The 19,208-nt window shown below is 43.4% G+C and overlaps 1 protein-coding gene across 1 annotated transcript in view; it reads left to right on the top strand.

Moving 5' to 3' along the window:
• The window catches only part of LOC140465127 (uncharacterized), a 77,833-nt gene extending 58,875 nt beyond the window's left edge, over positions 1–18,958 (top strand). The window contains exons 13-17 of the mRNA XM_072560992.1: positions 241–265; positions 4,803–4,907; positions 9,722–9,853; positions 15,762–15,879; positions 18,750–18,958. Coding sequence (XP_072417093.1) covers positions 241–265; positions 4,803–4,907; positions 9,722–9,853; positions 15,762–15,879; positions 18,750–18,920 — 551 coding nt within the window. The 3' untranslated portion in view covers positions 18,921–18,958. The remainder of the gene's footprint in view (positions 1–240; positions 266–4,802; positions 4,908–9,721; positions 9,854–15,761; positions 15,880–18,749) is intronic.
• Positions 18,959–19,208: the final 250 nt, after the last annotated feature.

Here is a 19,208-nt window from a genome sequence, read left to right as displayed (position 1 = left end):
GTCCAGTGTAGTTCAGAGTAGAAAAAACGATCAGCCCACTTTGCAGGATATGAATTCTTAGAAGAAGTTGTTTTCAGCTGTTGTCCCTCCCTCATCAATTGAAAATGTGTCTTAATTGTAAGTGGATATCATGCATCATTCAAATATAAGCCTTCAACAATATACAGTAAACAAGCTGACATAACCTTTTATCTAGCTTTCTGGTTTAGAAATTAATTTTGCATTTCTTTTGAAATTTAGCTACAGAACTGCGCTTTCGGCAGAAGTGAGTATTTACTTGTTGGTTAGCTTATGCATTTGGACATCTGAAACATAGGCTATTAAACATTGCAATTGCAAATAATTGTTGTGGGATGCACCTGATGAATCACTTAATCCAGCAATAACTGACGCTGGAATCACTGTGCAAGTATGCTAATTGGCCCATTGTGTCACTTCTTGTTTTCTACAAGAACAACTCAGTGAGTCCCATGCCCATACCTTTTCCCCATTGCCTTGTAATTGTTAAGGAGGAGATCGTGAGGACTGCAGATGCTGGAGATCAGAGCTTAAAAATGTGTTGCTGGAAAAGCGCAGCAGGTCAGGCAGCATCCAAGGAGCAGGAGAATTGACGTTTCGGGCATAAGCCCTTCTTCAGGAATGAGGAGGGTGTGCCAAGCAGGTTAAGATAAAAGGTACGGAGAAGGGACTTGGGGGAAGGGCGTTGGGAATGCGATAGGTGGAAGGAGGTGAGGGTGAGGGTGATAGGCCGGAGAGGGGGTGGGTGCGGAGAGGTCGGGAAGAAGATTGCAGGTCAAGGTGGTGCTGAGTCCGAGGGTTGGGACTGAGATAAGGTGGGGGGAGGGGAAATGAGGAAGCTGGAGAAATCTGCATAATCTGCATTCATCCCTTGTGGTTGGAGGGTTCCTAGGCGGAAGATGAGGCGCTCTTCCTCCAGGCGTCGTGTTGCCATGGTCTGGCAATGGAGGAGGCCAAGGACCTGCATGTCCTTGGCGGAGTGGGAGGGGGAGTTAAAGTGTTCAGCCACGGGGCGTTTGGGTTGGTTGGTGCGGGTGTCCCAGAGGTGTTCTTTGAAATGTTCCGCAAGTAGGCGGCCTGGCTCCCCAATGACGGATATGCTAAACATGTGCCCACACCTCCCCCCTCACTTCCCTTCAGGGACCCAAAGGATCCTTCCATATCCATCACATATTCACCTGCACCTCCACACACATCATTTCCTGCATCCGCTGCACCCGATGTGGCCTCCTCTACATTGGGGAAACAGGCCGCCTACTTGCGGAACGTTTCAGAGAACACCTCTGGGACACCCACACCAACCAACCCAACCACCCCGTGGCTCAACACTTCAACTCCTCCTCCCACTCCACCAAGGACATGCAGGTCCTTGGCCTCCTCCATCGCCAGACCATGGCAACACGACGCCTGGAGGAAGAACGCCTCATCTTCCGCCTAGGAACCCTCCAACCACAAGGGATGAATGCAGATTTCTCTAGCTTCCTCATTTCCCCTCCCCCCACCTTATCTCAGTCCCAACCCTCGCACTCAGCACCACCTTCTTGACCTGCAATCTTCCTCCCGACCTCTCCACCCCCACCCCTTCTCCAGCCTATCACCCTCACCTTAACCTCCTTCCACCCATCGCATTCCCAACACCCCTCCCCCATGTCCCTCCTCCCTACCTTTTATCTTAGCCTGCTTGGCACACTCTCCTCATTCCTGAAGAAGGACTTATACCCGAAACGTCGATTCTCCTGCTCCTTGGATGCTGCCTGACCTGCTGCGCTTTTCCAGCAACACATTTTTCCGCTTGTAATTTTTAACACTATTAATTCTAGGACTTGGATTTCGTTGGCTGGGCTAGCATTTATTGTCTGTTCTAATTGCTCTTCCATGGTGGTGAGGTGCCCTCTTAAAACACTGTAACCAATTTGGAGTAGGCACACCAACAATATTCTGGGGAGGGAGTTCCAGGATTTTGATGCAGAGACAATGAGGGGATGACAATACGTTCCCGAGATACAATGGTGTATGGTGTGCAAAGAAACTGGTGTCCCTATGGTTTGTCATTCAAGATGACAGCGATTATGGGCCTGCAAGGTGCTGTCTAAGGAACCTTTGTGAAAAATGATCTTTTTTCTCCTCGTTTCCTTGTCCAATTCCCATTTTGAAATTCTTTAATATGCTTTTTTAGGCTGTGCATTCTGGATTGTAAGCACTCAGTGCATTAGAAAAGATGTTGTACCCGTGTTTCACCTGGTGTTCTTTTATTATTCAGCTGAATCACTGTCCTCCTGTTCTCCTTCCACCAACAGGAATAGTTTCTCTTTATCTGCTCTGTCTAGATATTTTCATGATTTTGAACAGCTCTATCAAATCTCCTTTCAAACATCTCATCTCTAAGATGAACATGGACAGTTATCCACAGAATGAATTTTATTATCACTGGAGTTATTTTGAAGCAAAATTTTACGTATAATCCTGTTCGTAAACCGGTTTGTTCGGAAACGGGGTCGTTCGTATGTCGAGGCGCTACTGTACTTTCAAGGATTTTATCCACACATTATGCAGACTTTATAGCCTTCCTAAAATGTCGTGTCCAGTCTGGACAAAATAGGCTGGACTTTCTGAGGACAATCACACTACTACCGTAGTCTACCGTTTCATTCTAAAAGGGCATTCAAATCAAGGTTCCTTCAGAAATGCTGAGGATCTTTAAATCTGACAGATCCCCTCATGGTGCAGGAGGGTCAGCAGAAGTCAAACCGGGTTCCCTTTTTTATAACAGTCACTTGCCATATTCTGTGATGTAAATGTCCAGCATCACACACAGTCACTTCAACAGCCCCTTGAGCTGACCATATCAATGGTCAGCTAACCACATCAGTGTGAGGTGAGGGTGCTATGAGACTAAGGTGCCAGGGTGTCCGGTGACTACGATGCTGGGTTGGTAAGGTTTCCATGTGGCTGGAGGGTAGAGTGCGAGCTGGATAGTGTGCTAGTTTGGTAGGGGATAGGTGCCAAGTGCATAGGATTCAAGGCAACAAAGTGGGGAGGGACCAAATAAGTGATGTTCAGAGTGGGTTGGGGATGGGTGGGATCTGATCAAATGGATATGGAGGGTGTTGGGTCCCATGGTTCTGGGGGGATGGGCTGACTCCAGCCCTTGGGAAGTAAATGGTTTTGGGTCCTGCGGGGAAGGGTGTTATCAGAGACAGTTGTAGGGGGTTGTTGTCAAAGGGTGAGGGAGGTGTAAGTACCATGGGGAAAGGGGTTTTTTGGGCCCCTGGGGAGAGGGAGGTTGTCAGATCTGGGCCCTGGGATACAAGGTATAGCACAGGTGGTGTGGTAGGTTGGGAATTAATAGGTATCCAGGAGTTAGACTTGGTCGGTAATTGTCTAACTTTTCCTGGGTACCTATTTGCTTGAATGTAGTGAAATCCTCCAAATTATCCGATTTTAAAAGGATACTTTAGGGAAGTTCCAGATGTAAAAGAACTGCCCATCGGAGTGTTCAACTTTCCAAACAGTTCCCTTGAAGTCTGCTCCATTGGGAATTCCATAGTATCCTGAAACACAACTCCCACCTATACTACTTGTCATCAGAAAGTCCAAGCCAATACTCCATTTGAAGCCAAATCAGTATTTTATCATGGTTCATCAGAGCTTCCTTGCTTTTGTACTTTATATGTCTATTTATAAACTCCAGGACCACATATCCTTTGAATGACTTTCTCCACCTGCCCTCAAATCCTTATCTATTTGTGCTCGTATCACTCTAGGATTTTCTATCCAGGAGCCCACTTTGGAATTTTATCCTTTATTTTAAATTGGCTCACTGTGTTCCAACCTAGCTGTTTCACTTTGCATATTAAATTATTAAGTTTATAATTCACACATTTATTGCATTATATTTCATCTGTCACATGTCTCCCCATTAGCCTAGTTGGATTCTATCTTCTTAAAGTCTACCACAACTTCCTTCACAGTTTACAATACAGTAGCGCCTCGACTTACGAACTTAATCCATTCCGGGACTCGGTTCGCGAACTGAATCAGTTTTTCCCATTGTTTGGATAGCATGAGAATGCTTGGACGTAGCAACAAACGCTGTTCACAGCACACACGCCAAAGACGAACTGAATGAGATCACGCAGGGCCCGAGAGCTTTTGTGTTCAACAAGCTCAGAACAATGAAACCACGTGGTCGCACACGGGCTTTTTGCATTCGTACCTTCGTTCGTACCTTGAATTTCGTACATACGTTGAAGCAAAATTTTACGTATAATCCTGTTCGTAAACCGGTTTGTTCGGAAACGGGGTCATTCGTATGTCGAGGCGCTACTGTACTTTCAAGGATTGCAACATCCATAGATTTTGAAATTGTGTCCAGTCACCCAAAGTTCACATCATTAATATGTATCAAAGAGAGCAATGCTCAGAAATTTGACCCCTCGAGACTGTTACCCCAGTCCAAAGCCAATACCGTGACTTTCTGTTTTCCCTCATCAGCTAATTTCAAATCCATGCTGCTGCTATACCTTTTTTGTTCCAATGAATTTAACATTAGTGCCAAGTCTATTATATTACATTTTATCAAGCAAAACTATATAAACCTTGTAAGTCACAGATTTGTTGCTTGAGGAATGAGTTGCTTCTAAGTGGGTTTGCAAACCTATTACTATAGAAACAAATCCCAAATTAAATAATTTCCCTTGGATGGGAAGATAGTGTTGGGAAGTGCTGTGAGAGGCAAGAAAACATTTCAAATTTTGTTTTACTCATTTTGTTTTCTTGTTTAGGTTAAGAGAGAGCAAGGATACGATTCAAACTCTGAAAGCAACATTTGCAAATTTACAGAAAACCATGGCCAAACTGACCCAGAGGAGAATACTGCTGAAAAAAGAGTAAGTGCAATCCAAGCAATGTCAGACTGCATTCCGATGTAACTAGCAAACATGACAACTCCAGTTAGGTCAGATTGAAAATAAACCCCATTGACACTGTTCAAAAGTCTCAGCTTCATTCCTTAACATCAGTGGTATATTTTTTTCCATTTCTCACACCAGTTATAATTGAGGTATCTCTGTATTGTGTATTTGAATCAAAGTTGTTTTGAATTGCTTTGTGTCATTGAGCTGAATGCACGAGGAACCCAATTGGCACACAAAACCTAGAAAATCAGTTCCACAAAATTTTTTTATCGCTATGTTCAAACCCAAGCCGCCGAGGCATATGAACCTAATCATTCAACTTTGTCATCTTATATGGTCAAAAAAACCTATTATCTTCAGAAAAGCAGCAATTTTAGTTTAATAACAGGTTTCAGTAAGCCCCATGCGTTTTCCAACATTTAGTTCAACTATCTTTAATAAAGTCTTTAGTTCTCAGTCAGAAAATGGAATAGAATATCAAGAAAACACTAAAAATGTTATAAATCTTAATGGAAAGAATAGGAAATCTCCTTAATGCCAATAGCCATAATGGGTACATATGATCGCACTGTCATCTCTGCATCAGAAGGATGCTCACGTTTATATTCCACTCCAGAATTGTTTTTTATGTGAAGAAAATGTAGTGTAATGCTCTAGTGCAACACCAAGAGGATCCTGCTTTGCAGTAGGACCCTTCTTTTAGAGGAAGTTTTAACTGAAACCCTGTCTTCCCTTGGAGATTCACACAAAAGATTCCCAGGCACTTCTGAAGAAGAAGAAGGATGTTGCGAAACTTGAAAGAGTTCAGAAAGGATTCACAAGGATGTTGCCAGGGATGGAAGGTTTGAGCTATAGGGAGAGGCTAAATGGGCTGGGTCTATTTTCCCTGGAGCATCAGAGGCTGAGGAGTGACTTTATAGAGATATATAAAATTATGAGGGGCGTGGATAGACTGAATAGCCAAGGTCTTTTCCCCAGGGTGAGGGAGTCTAAAACTAGAAGGCATAGGTTTCAGGTGAGAGGGGAAAGATTTGAAAGGGACCTCAGGGGCAACTCTTTCACACAGAGGGTAGTGTGTGTTTGGAATGAAGAAGTGGTGGAGGCTAGTACAATTACAATACTTAAAAGGTGTCTGGAAGGGTATATAAAAGGAATGGTTTAGAGGGATATGGGCCAAATGCTGGCAAATGGGACGACATTAATTTAGGATATGTGGTCAGCATGAATGAGTTGGACTGAAGGGAGTGTTTCCATACTACATTTGTATAACTCTGTGACTCAAAGAACAGAGGGGATCTCCACAGTATCCTGACCAATCATTTTTCCTTAAACCAAAAGCAGCTTTGTCATTACCATGTGACTGTGGGAGCTTGTGTACAAAATAGCTACATGTTGACTGCAGTACAAAGCTAAGTACAATTCAAGAATGACTAAATGGCTGTCGAGCTCTTTGAGAGTTTCCCTGAGGGGGTGTGATATAAATGCCAGCACTTAATTTTCCTTTTTATTCATGATAAGCTCATTACAAAATGGATAATTATTACCACTCTGTGCTGATGATTTACATCAAAATACTGCCTTACAATGATCATTCTCGATTTTCCTGAACTTGATAGGACAGACCAGCCCTCAAAACCAGCTGGCACAGAATTTCTTGCCCCATGCGGCTAATCTTCCAGTAAATCAGAGGGTTGAAAATATGCTCAATTTGCCCTTGCATTTGCTGGAGTGTGGATTAGCTGTCTGAAAAAGCATCCATGCATTCTAATGGGATTCACATACAAGAAACACAGCCTCTGCTATATATTCTGTTATTCATCCAATTAAGCAAATTAAAAGAGTCACATGGTCCAATGTTCCCGAGGCAACAGAGGCACAAAAAGGTGGCGTTGGCCCTGGAGCCTGTGTATGGTTCCTCTGGCATTATTATATTCATGTCCCCCAAGTCAGGAGGAGATTTTTGATGTTTTATGGGCAGTTCATATGCTGTTAGCACTCCTGCTCTGTAGATCTTGTCTATTGCCCACTGTGACTGACTCATGTTCCAATTTTAGTCCAACTCCCTGACAGAGACTCGGAAAGCTCCCTGTTCAATGCATTTAATCATCAGGCCGGTAAAATGGCGAATATAAGGGCCATCTCCAGGAGAGACACACTTACAACTCCCAGTCCAAATTCTCGCACGTTTCTCTTGCTGAGCTTGGCAATTTTAATACAAATAAGGAAAACTTGAAAATCATGACACCATTAGAAAGAGGACTTGCATTTAAATAGCATTTTTTGCTATTACAGGACATCTCAACACGCTTGATAGCCAATGATGTGCTTTTGCAATGTCTTCCTTGTTCTAATGATGGAAATGCCAATGTGCACACAGCCAACTCCTGTAAACGGCATTATGGTATTGACCAGGTAGTTTGTGACGTTGATTCTGGGACGTCTGTGACTTTTTCCTCCGATCTTTAGTGTGAAGAAACCTGTGGCAATAGGACAAGGTCATGCATCTCTATTACTGGTTACACAAATATCACCCCCAGTGGAAATCCTGTTACCTCAGGTCTACAGTGACAGATTAGTTCCTTGATGCAGAACTGAATTATCACATGAGAAATACAGCTACCAGTTTTTGCTAGCTTGTGCTGACCTTTCAAACCAAGCTAATGATTTATTTATAAGGTCCGGGTCTTAATACTTTGTTATATGGCTGTGAGATGTGGACAATTCACATCTATGGAGAAATGAAGCCGAGGAACTTTCCGCTTTCCTGTGTGCAGTACATTATGAGTATAGGTAAAAATAATGACTGCAGATGCTAGAAACCAGATTCTGGATTAGTGGTGCTGGAAGAGCACAGCAGTTCAGGCAGCGTCCGAGGAGCAGTAAAATCGACGTTTCGGGCAAAAGCCCTTCATCAGGAATAAAGGCAGAGAGCTTGAAGCGTGGAGAGATAAGCTAGAGGAGGGTGGGGGTGGGGAGAAAGTAGCATAGAGTACAATAAGTGAGTGGGGGAGGGGATGAAGGTCAGGGAGGAGGGTGGAGTGGATAGGCAGGTAGGACAAGTCATGGGAACAGTGCTGAGCTGGAAGTTTGGAACTAGAGTGAGGTGGGGGAAGAGGGAATGAGGAAACTTTTGAAGTCCACATTGATGCCCTGGGGTTGAAGTGTTCCGAGGCGGAAGATGAGGCGTTCTTCCTCCAGGCGTCTGGTGGTGAGGGAGCGGCAGTGAAGGAGGCCCAGGACCTCCATGTCCTCGGCAGAATGGGAGGGGGAGTTGAAATGTTGGGCCACAGGGCGGTGTGGTTGATTGGTGCGGGTGTCCCGGAGATGTTCCCTAAAGTGCTCTGCTAGGAGGCGTCCAGTTTCCCCAATGTAGAGGAGACTGCATCGGGAGCAAAGGATACAATAAATGATATTGGTGGATGTGCAGGTAAAACATTGATGGATGTGGAAGGCTCCTTTAGGGCCTTGGATGGAGGTGAGGGAGGAGGTGTGGGCACAGGTTTTGCAATTCCTGCGGTGGCAGGGGAAGGTGCCAGGATGGGAAGGTGGGTTGTAGGTGGGGCGTAGGTGGGGCGTGAACCTGACCAGGTAGTCACAGAGGGAACGGTCTTTGCGGAAGGCAGAAAAGGGTGGGAGGGAAATATATCCCTGGTGGTGGGTTCTTTTTGGAGGTGGCGGAAATGTCGGCAGATGATTTGGTTTATGCGAAGGTTTGTAGGGTGGAAGGTGAGCACCAGGGGCGTTCTGTCCTTGTTATGGTTGGAGGGGTGGGGTCTGAGGGCGGAGGTGCGGGATATGGACGAGATGCATTGGAGGGCATCTTTAACCACGTGGGAAGGGAAATTGCGGTCTCTAAAGAAGGAGGCCATCTGGTGACATTATGAATATATCCTAGCAGCACAAAATCACAAACCAGTAGTTCTTTCAAAGATACAGCTCTCTGGTTTATTAACATGCATCAAACAGAGTTCAGGCATGTGTGCAGATTTCCAGGATGCTTGTTGGCATGGTTTGAAAGCCATAAATATTAATGATCAGACCTTGGAGTTATCAGTTGACACCTCCTGTGAGCTGATGTGCACCATCACAATGGCTAGAGTGGCTGGGCAACAGGCACCAATGCCAACAGCTGTAATCCAAAATGGCACTTATGGCAGAACCTGCTTCTGTATGTGCACCATTTGAATAAACCCAACCTCAATTCACTGCCTGCCTATCATCGTCTCTTCTGGCTGAATGGTTGACAATCGAGGGCTAATTAATTGGTCAGGACAATGTGGGTAACTCCCTTTGATCTTCTAGAAATAGTTCCGGGGCATCGTTTTCCATCCACCCTTAAAGGCCAATGGGCCTTTAGTTTACCATCTCATCTGAAAGACAACACCACTGAACTTGCGGTACTCTCTTAATACTGGACTGGATTGTCGCCTTGATTTCTGTGCTTAAGCCATGATCTGGAGCACCTTTTTGCAAGGATTTTCCCAGGAAAGCTGCATGTCTATTGACATCCATTTGAAAATCACATTGAGAGGTCCATAGGCATCCAAGGGAGAGCTCTTGATTTCAGCAGCTGGATACTACGTCAACAGACAAGTTGAAAAATCAAGCCCACCCAGAAATCTAGCTGTTCTTACGCATTCAGCCAGTCAGCAGATAGAATTAAGAAGCCTTTCCATCCTTTGGGGGGGTTGGGGGGGGGCTGGTGGGGAGCAGAAAAGATACTTCAAGAAGTTAATGCTGTTTAATGTTCTCAATATTGATATAAATTTTATTTCTAATTTATACAGAAATCGTAAGATCAGAATGGGCGCCATTCTACAGCTCCTTGATATTAGCCGTGAAGTGGACTTTGGAACGATGATCGATTCAATCGATCATGACACTAAGGTTCTAGAACCACCCAAGCACCCACCCCTTTGGTGAGCTTTCTTCTCATGCGTATTCATCAAGCTTAATGGAGGAACTCCTCTGATAATAGTTTCTTAAATAGCTTGTTAAAGATCTTGACAGTTATGGCATTATATTTGTAATCAGTAAATAGTTTGCATTGTTACATTTTATTTTCATAATTGACTTACATCAATGACCTGTAATTTTTGCCTTTTTGAAGAGAAGCCCAGCCAAATTTCAGGCTGTTTTGACATGTTTTATGATTTGCAGGGGATTGTGGGCTTTCTCTGAACACCGGTTCTGCAGAATGGCCACCATGAGTTCTCACCCATACTCACCTGTGGTCCTGAACCATCAATCAAGTGTGGGCCTACCGCACCTAACTGAAACGGTGAGGTGTAAAGTACCCACAGAACCTTTCCTGCCCATTTACGTCACCACCACAATAAAGGTGGCGATGATGCTTAGCTGTGTATTCCCTCATTGGGTGTCATTTCCAGAATGCAGACACTAAGGCATATTTAAAGATAGCAAAGAAAATTTGCTGAGAATTTAAAGGGAACACCAAATCATGAAATAATGGATTTTTCTCTGAATATGTCACTGTTCCTCTATTGTCAGAAGCAGGACAAAGAAAACATTCAAAAGGAAAGGATAGATGATAGAAAGAGTGCAGCATTCCGCACACATGTATTCCATAACTCACAGGTGTTTACTTGATAGAGTCTCCCAACCTTGAATGTTCTACACGGATATTTTTCTATGTACAGGGTCTGAAGGCCCCTGATCCCATTAAAGAAATAAGCCAGTGATTGAGGCCTGATGTGCAGTCTGTTTGATCAGGATATTGCCTTGTTTGTGGCCATGAAGGTAACAAGAGCACTTTACAAATGAACCATCCTGCTGCATAAGAGTTATATTCATGAGCCAGCAATGCATGGTACTATTCATCAGGCTTAGCATGTGTAAGTACATGCAGTTCTGTATCTGGTTCACACACACCTATTGGTACCTTGGAATCCTTTTGGGTCTTACATACAACATAATACAACTTAATAGGTGGCTGGTTGTGCAGACGTGATGGGCTGAAGGGCCTTTTAGTGTGTTATAGATCTCTATGATTCTATAGGAAGACAAGGGGTTGAATTGATGCTAATGCATTCTCACTGATGTAGTGAAGCATAACATGTGTATTGATTCCTTGTAGACTATAAGTGCAAGCCGTGGGCTCAGTTGGACTAATTATGAATTCTGATCAATTAATGGTCCCTGGAGGTGCCAGACTATTAATCAAATGCTATTTTCTATAAGAGTTTGGCATCTGAGGACACAAAGGAGATTAATCTTAAAAGGATTATCTTTGGTGAATCAGAAAATGTAATTAGGGACTAGCAGGCCACCTGTTAGTCTATGTCTGTTAACATTCTTTTAAAAAAAATCACTGTTCTGGTGCATAAATCCTCCCATGGAGATCTGCAGAGAATAGCCCATCTGCTCCAGAAAACATGTCCTCAACCATTGAAGATGACAATGTTGAGGCATTGGAAGGAGCTACTCCCTATACCCAATAGAAACACAGGGAATGTCCCCTAAGTGGGATCCATAAGCACAGAGTGTGGGCTGACAGTCTTTTCCCCCTCGTCGTCCCCATGTTCCCTCTTATTTTCTGTGGTCTGACCCGACAGGATGACTATGGCCTACCTCCTTGAGTGATCTCATTATCCAGCCAAGAGCTGCCCAGACCTCTGACTGCCAACTCCACATGTCCACACTTGGATCTCCCCTCACTCCAGGACTGGCCCCTATGGAAATATGAGACTAATCCTGGCCTGCTCCCTGGAGTGGAGAGGGAGACAACGCCCCTGACTGTGGCCAAAGTGCTGGACCAGTATAGGAGGCTGCCCTTGACTAACCCTGTTTGATGAGCCTCCCATGGATGTCATTGAGGAGTGACTTTGGGACATGGCAGACTGCTGGCTGCAGGTATGCTTCATGTTAGGTATAAGCATTGCTGCAGCATGACATGACATTCAAATTGCCATATGACAACATGCAGACCATCTCCTCATCTCAGGACTGCTGAGCAGCATGACCACTCACCCAGCTATGTGACTCCACCAATTGACATTACAAGGCATCTCTAAGGCATGCATGCTGCGGACAATGTGGTAGGTGCTAGTGAATGCACACTGAGAGGGCAAGTGAGCAGTCCTGCTGGGCAAATCGACCCTTCCAGAGAGCAATGCCAGGGCATTGTTGAGATGTCAGGAGGGTGGATAGGGATCGGTGAATGTCTGGATCCCACATCTGATTTTCCTAGTGGCCAGTTTATTGGCAAGGTTGGTAAGATCAGAAGCGGAATGTTAATGAGGCAAGATGGGTCAACAACAAGGAACTTAACAAGCATTAATCATTGTCAGGTGGCAGTGGCATGATAACCCACACTGCAGTGACCTCTGAGATTCCATCTTTTGTGAATCCTTCCAGGTGAAAGTAAGCAGCTTTGCTAACGTAGGATAGTTCATTGTGCAGCACTGCATGGAGCTCCTGCGTGCCAGAAGATAGATAGAAATTGATCACTTTCTCACTAGCTATAGAGAACAAAGAGGCGTGAGCTTATGCCTTTAAGATGGCAGGATACCCAATGGTGCAAGGTTGGGGTATAGGCAATGATTGTATGTGCGTGGCACAGCGAACCCTATATATCACTGAGCAAATGTAAAGCAACTGTGAGCTACTGCTCCCTATAATGTGCAGGTTAGTGCACAGTCAGTCACAGAAGGTCATGTTGATTGCTATCCCTGCAGCAGCCACAATGCTTTCACCTCCAGGCCAGGAAGCTTCACCCCAAATAACTGAACCACCAAGATAAACAAGAAGCTCACAGCTCAGGAACTCGCCTGACATGTGCTTCAGGGCTCTTATTCATCTCTTCACCAAGGGTAGAAATGCTGGTATGAGAGGCATATTACCCCCAGGGATGTTGGAGGCAATGCAGTCAGCATTCCAAGTCAGTGGATCTTTGTCTGAATCTCTCCAGCCAAGCCCTCTCCAGAGCGTGTCTCAGAGACTGTAGTCTCCTCTATAACCACGAGGGTGCAGGACTGGACAGCCAGACTTCAGCTGGACATCAGGATGGTGGAGAGCAACAGGAGGAGAAGGAAGGAAAGCTGGAAAGGACGAGAAACTGATGATAACTGCACTTCCTCCGGGCAATCAATGTGTACCTAACCAGCTTGCAATTCTCCTAAAATCTCCTTATCTCCACTGCACTGCTATTTCATGATTCCACACTTTTCTATCTCTCCTTGGATCATCACAGATCCTCTTGGTCAAAGTCATCACAGAAAAAAAAGCTATCAATAAAACTTCATTTCAGTCATACAGACAATGCTCAACTTATCACTTGTGTATTCCCTTACTGTATATCCTATGGGTATTTTTGCCAGGCCTAGTGCTACTTATTGTACTATGTTTGAGGCTTCAGCACGATTAGAGGGGAGCTGTTGACTTTCAGTGGCGAAGACAGCAGATGGTTGTACCAAACCTCTTGAACAGCTCATGCCTCCAGGGGTTGGATTTGGATGGCAGCACCTTTCCATATTTGGCAGTAGTTCTGTGATGTCTGGGTGACAAGCAAAGCAAGGGCATCCATGATTGGCAGTGGTGGTGGCACAAATGCTGCTGTCTTGATGGGGGGAGGGGGGCAATCCGGTTTTACACCACTGAACTATTTATTGCAGTGCAATCCTTCGGTGTACAAATTGCTGGATTGCTGTGAGCACCTTCATTTTCCATGTGATCATTGGTATCCACAGACTTGATGGCATCAGTCTGAACTAATTGGGTTTGTATGGCAAAAAGCAGAAATCTTAAGGACCTCTGAGTCTGAAATTCCATTGCTGCAACCAGTCCAATCGAATTTTCAATTCCATTGTTTCACCAGATTTCTCACTGCAGATCATCTAGCCTGAAATTGTGTGTGTGGTACAGGTTTTCCATGTCGCTAAAATGGTTCTGGAGTCACAATGCCAGAGGTCCTGCCCTGAAATCCAGGCTGCACTATTCTCATGGGAGGGATTGGTGGCTGGTTGTAGCTTCCATAGCAGTAGTTATTGGAGGCAACTGCACCTATTAAAGTACAGCATTTTAACAAAATGCCCAATGCTACCAGAGTCACTTGGAGAGGTTGGGTACCCTCATGGAGAGGTAAAGGATGTTGGATAGTGCCAAGGAAAGCACAGGTTAACTTTGCGATTGTTAGTAATCGAGATGAATTTGTGTGAAAGTGGACTTGTTGGGACTGTAAAGATGCAAAGGCATTTAAGTCCCTCGGCTGTTTTATATTTTTGGAAAAAAGACAATCTGACAAGGCTATAGGCCAAGTTTTAGCAAATTGATAACTTTGCTAATTTAGATAACTTAGGATATCTAAGTTGTTACTTTTGACTGATGCAAACTTGATTAACCAAAGGACCTTTCCCATGCTGTAGACCTCTATGATTCTACATCTAAGCAAATAATGCGAACAATTTCACAAAACTGTCTGTTTGCCTGAGGGTTATTCATCCAACATAATTCCACAACATAGCACCAATAGGGGGAACATCTAAGTTCTCAGTTGATTGACAGTTTGGTGTGAGGTTATGAAAACAATTATATTTTATGAAGTATTTTGTACATGAATGCAATGTTGTTCCTATAAGAGATTATATTCTTGAAGGAATTTAAATGTATTGAATGGGGTTTTTATTAATGAACGTTTTATTTAAAATAGCGAAGTCATTAGTGGATAATTAGAGTTTCATTTTATCATAGCTTGGATCCTAAGGTCTACCAATGGGTGAGTTGGCATAAGGGCAAAGATATAAGGGTAAAGAGTGGTGGGGAACAGAGGCTGGCATGAGTTGACACCGTTGCGTAATTGTTATAAAGGACCAGAAGAAATGGGTAAGGGACATAGCTGGCATGGATAGTGTGAGAAGCCATTGGTGAGAATAGATGGGGGCATCAGATGGCATGAATTGGGCATGGGGGCGTGGGAGGGCTAAGGGTTAGAAAGTTTTTTTGTGTGTTGTTGCTGTCTTAAAACTGGGAAGGTTTTGGCTAACTGAGACGGGATTTTCTCACATTTTGATTCCACAGCTGACGGCTTTTTGTTTTCATTTATTCATGGGTTATGGGCATCGCTGGCTGGCCAGCATTTATTGCACAGCCTTAGTTGCCCTTAAGAAGGTGGTGGAGAGCTATCTTATTGAACTGCCGCAGTTCACATGCTGTGGGTTCCCCACAATGCCCTGAAGGAGGGAATTCTAGAATTTTGACTGAGTGACAGCGAAGGAACAGCGATGTATTTCCAAGTCAGGATGGTGAATGGCTTGGAGGGGAGCTTGCACCTGGTGGTATTCCCATGTATCTGCTGCCTTTATTTTTCTAGATGGAAGTTGCTATTTATTTGGAAGGTGCTGTCTGAGGACCTTTGGTGAATTTTCCACAGATCCTATGGTTGCCTCCATTCTATTTCTGGTGATAATAGCCCTGACTGTGGTTAATGCCGACAGTGGAATGAAATTGAGAACAAACAGGAGCAAATATTCTCCTTAACAAGACCCTCTTCCTCAGTTAAGAATTTATGCTTGCAGAGTTGAGGTATATAATGATAATGTCAGACAAATTGAGAGGGAGTTATACAGAGATATACACACTTATAACAGAGACATCCCTCATCTAGTCAACCGTGCGATCATGTATTACCCAAAAGTCTGTTCTATGCTGGAGCATCATTTCACATATACAACCAGACTTAACTTCTGACTTAACAATATTGCACTTATTATCAATCAAACTTTAAATTCAATTTAGCTTTCTTGAAACAAAAATTAAAATATTATATACATTGATACATAGACAAACATTCTTCCATCTGTGATTTTGTAGGTTCATCATCCTAATGAATGAATGTTTAGAATTTGGCATCCCAGAAGAAACCAATCCCCTGTTACAGAAACTGTCATTTTTCCACCACTTTACTTCAAGTTGCGTACCTTCTGCTGAGGTAAGATATGTTAATGATTTGCACTAAGGGAAGTAAATATACTTTGGCCAAGTTTACGGATGACAGAAACATAAGTGGGAAGGCAAGTAGTGAGGACAAAGAGTCGACAGAGGGATGTAGACGCGTTAAGTGGGTGGGCAAAAACTTAGAGATGGAATACAATGTGGGAAAGCCTGAGGTTAAGTATGTTAGCTGGAAGCAAAGTGGAACTGATATGATTTAAATAACCCAGAATGCTGCAGCCTGTTGGGTCCTTAGTCATGCATTACAAAAAGCTCACATTCAAGTTCAGTGGTTCGTAGGTATGGCAAAGGGAAAGATACAAAAAAAGTTACAGACACTGAAATCCAAAGTAGACAAACAGGAGGCTGGAAGAACAGAGTAAGCCAGGCAGCATCAGGAGGTGGAGAAGTCAACATTTTGGGTATTAACTCTTCTTCAGAATGAGAATATTTGGAAATGGAATATTTGCCTTTATTTCAAAGAAAATGGAGCATAAAAATAAAGAAGACTTGCTAAAACTGTACAAGGCATTAGTTAGCCCACAGCTGGCTCATTGCGAACAGTTTTGGTCTCCATATCTAAAGAAAGATCTGCTGGCATTGCAGGCAGTCCAGAGAAGGTTCAATAGGTTGATCCTGAATATGGAGGAGAAGCTGAGTAGCTTGGACCTGTGCTCATTAGACTTTAGGAGAATAAGAGGCAGCCTTATTGAACCATACACAATACAAGGCATGGTAGATGCTGAGAGGTTCTCTTCTCCTGTGGGAGAGTCTGGGACCAGAGAGGCACAATCTCAGAGTGAGGGGTCATTTTAAAAGGCAAATAAGGAGGATTTTCTTTTGGCAGAAGGTAGTTACTCTCTGGAATCTTCCACTACAAGGCTTATTGAGGCTGGATCATTAAGAATATTCAAGGCCCAGAAAGACAGATTTTTGATCAGTGACTGGTCCAAGGGTTTAGAGGAAAAGGTAGAAAAGTGGAGTTGAAGATTATCAAATTATCCATAATTTCATTGAATGGCAGAGTAGATTCATTGGCTGATTAGCCTATTTCTACTGCTATGCCTTATGTTAAGCACTAATTAAAGCATAATGTCAGTACATGGTGGCACAGTGGGTAACACTATTGCTTCACAGTGCCGAGTTCAATTCCAGCCTCGGGTGACTCTCTGTGTGGAGTTTGCACATTCTCCCCGTGTCTGTGTGAATTTCCTCCAGGTGCTCCGGTTTCCTCTCACAGTCCAAAGATGTGCAGGCTAGGTGGATTAGCCAGGGTGTAAATGCAGGGTTATGAGGATAGGTTAGGGGCTGGATTTGGGTGGGATTCTCTTTGGTGGGTTGATGTAGACTCGATGAGCCAAATAACCTGTTTACCCACTGTAGGGATTCTATTAGCGCAAATCTTAGATTAATGCATGATTTGGAGATGCCGGTGTTGGACTGGGGTGTACAAAGTTAAAAATCACATAACACCAGGCTATAGTCCAACAGGTTTAATTGGAAGCACACCAGCTTTCAGAGCGATGCTCCTTCATCAGGTGATTGTCTTGGCAGAAGGACAATCACCTGATGAAGGAGCGTCGCTCCGAAAGCTAGTGTGCTTCCAATTAAACCTGTTGGACTATAACCTGGTGTTGTGTGATTTTTAGATTAATGCATGCAGTCTCTTAATAGAAACAGTAAAATGTGTTATCAAATATGACAGGAATAATCTTTTTGGTTTGGTGAGGAAAATGTTTTTCTGAAATATAGTAAATTTTGAAAAATGAAATAAAATATGAACTGCAAAAATCTCACATAAGTAGCCCAAATACAGAATCCCATGTCTGAATGTCTGTACTTAAATTTACCTGTCATGGCACTGTATCATACCAGAAACTAATTGTGTTGTGTTTCCCCCACAAATAATTCAATGTTCTTTCTTGGCTGTCATGTTTTGTTAGCAAACTCTCAACATTTCATCCCCACATATCTGGTCTGGGACTGACACTAACACTTCACTCTAGAGTAATCTAATTCACTGTATCTGTCATGACCTGCTCAGGAACATTGCTGTATCCACCCATTCTGTTCCAAGGTCTTCACAGGACCAACCCACTTAAAATCAAAAGTGAAACCAGAATTTTCTCTCACTCAGATAGTGGTGTTGCCCTTAAGCTCAGAAAAACACACATATCTCAGAACTCTCTATTTCCAAAATGAGTCACCATGGATGCAGAAATGCTGACAGGTAAAAGGGATCAAGGGATCTGGAAAGAGAGTGGGACTGGAATATTAAGATTGATGATCAGCCATGATCATACTGAAAGAGGGGGTCAAATGGTCTACGCCTGCTCTGATTTTCTGTGTTAATAATAAACTTCAGACATGAAAAAAAATTTATCAGTTACTAACACAAAATCAGAAATCCAATCTTTAAGTAACTAAGATGAAAATAGATAACCTGCAAATACCATGTTAAAGATCACACAACGCCAGTTTATAGTCCAACAGGTTTAATTGGAAGCACACTAGCTTTCGGAGCGACGCTCCTTCATCAGGATGAAGGAACGACTCTCCGAAAGCTAGTGCTTCCAATTTAAACCTGTTGGACTATAACCTGGTGTTGTGTGATTTTTAACTTTGTACACCCCAGTCCAACACCGGCATCTCCAAATCATGTAAATACCACAGTTTGCATCACAGTTGTAAATACGTGATGGCATGACTTAATAAATGAGTTAGGGAGAATGAAAATGGAGCCACCAGAAATCAAAATGTACTCCTTGAAAAAAAATCACAGGAAGAGTGGGGAAAAACATGAATGTGTTTTTGTGCCTGTATATTTCCAGTGCACTGTTAAACTTTTTTTTGTATCTTTTTTTTCAGGAAAAGTTATGCCTTTTGGCAGTTTCCCTTCCAGCCCATCAGCTCCTTAAGCTCGCAGTTCAGGATGCTTTGCTGTTTATCGTGCAATGTATTTTCAAGTGTTCTTCAAAATATGTGAAGCAGTGGTACCAGTACAGAAAATTACCCTTCACACTAATTTGCGGACAATAGAGACGTACACACTTTGTTGGTCAAAAGAGATGCAGATTACTGAGCACATCAAGCTGTATGAAAAAGTACACCTTTCAGTGTTATTTTTGCAAATCCACTCTGGGGGTTAAGGAGGCTGAAGCACAACTGTGCTTGTACCATATTCTTGAATCAAAAATAAAATATACCCTGCCCTGGATGAGCTGTCCATTTTTACTGCTTGAAAGGAAAGTGCAGTTATGTACGCATACATAACAGCTGCCACTTTTCATTACACTTGAATTTGCCTGCTGTATCCTTTGGCACTCA

This window comes from Chiloscyllium punctatum, chromosome 41, assembly GCF_047496795.1.
Source record: "Chiloscyllium punctatum isolate Juve2018m chromosome 41, sChiPun1.3, whole genome shotgun sequence".
NCBI lineage: Eukaryota > Metazoa > Chordata > Chondrichthyes > Orectolobiformes > Hemiscylliidae > Chiloscyllium > Chiloscyllium punctatum.
Note: the sequence above shows the minus strand (reverse complement) of the source record. Positions and strands in the feature narration are given on the sequence as shown.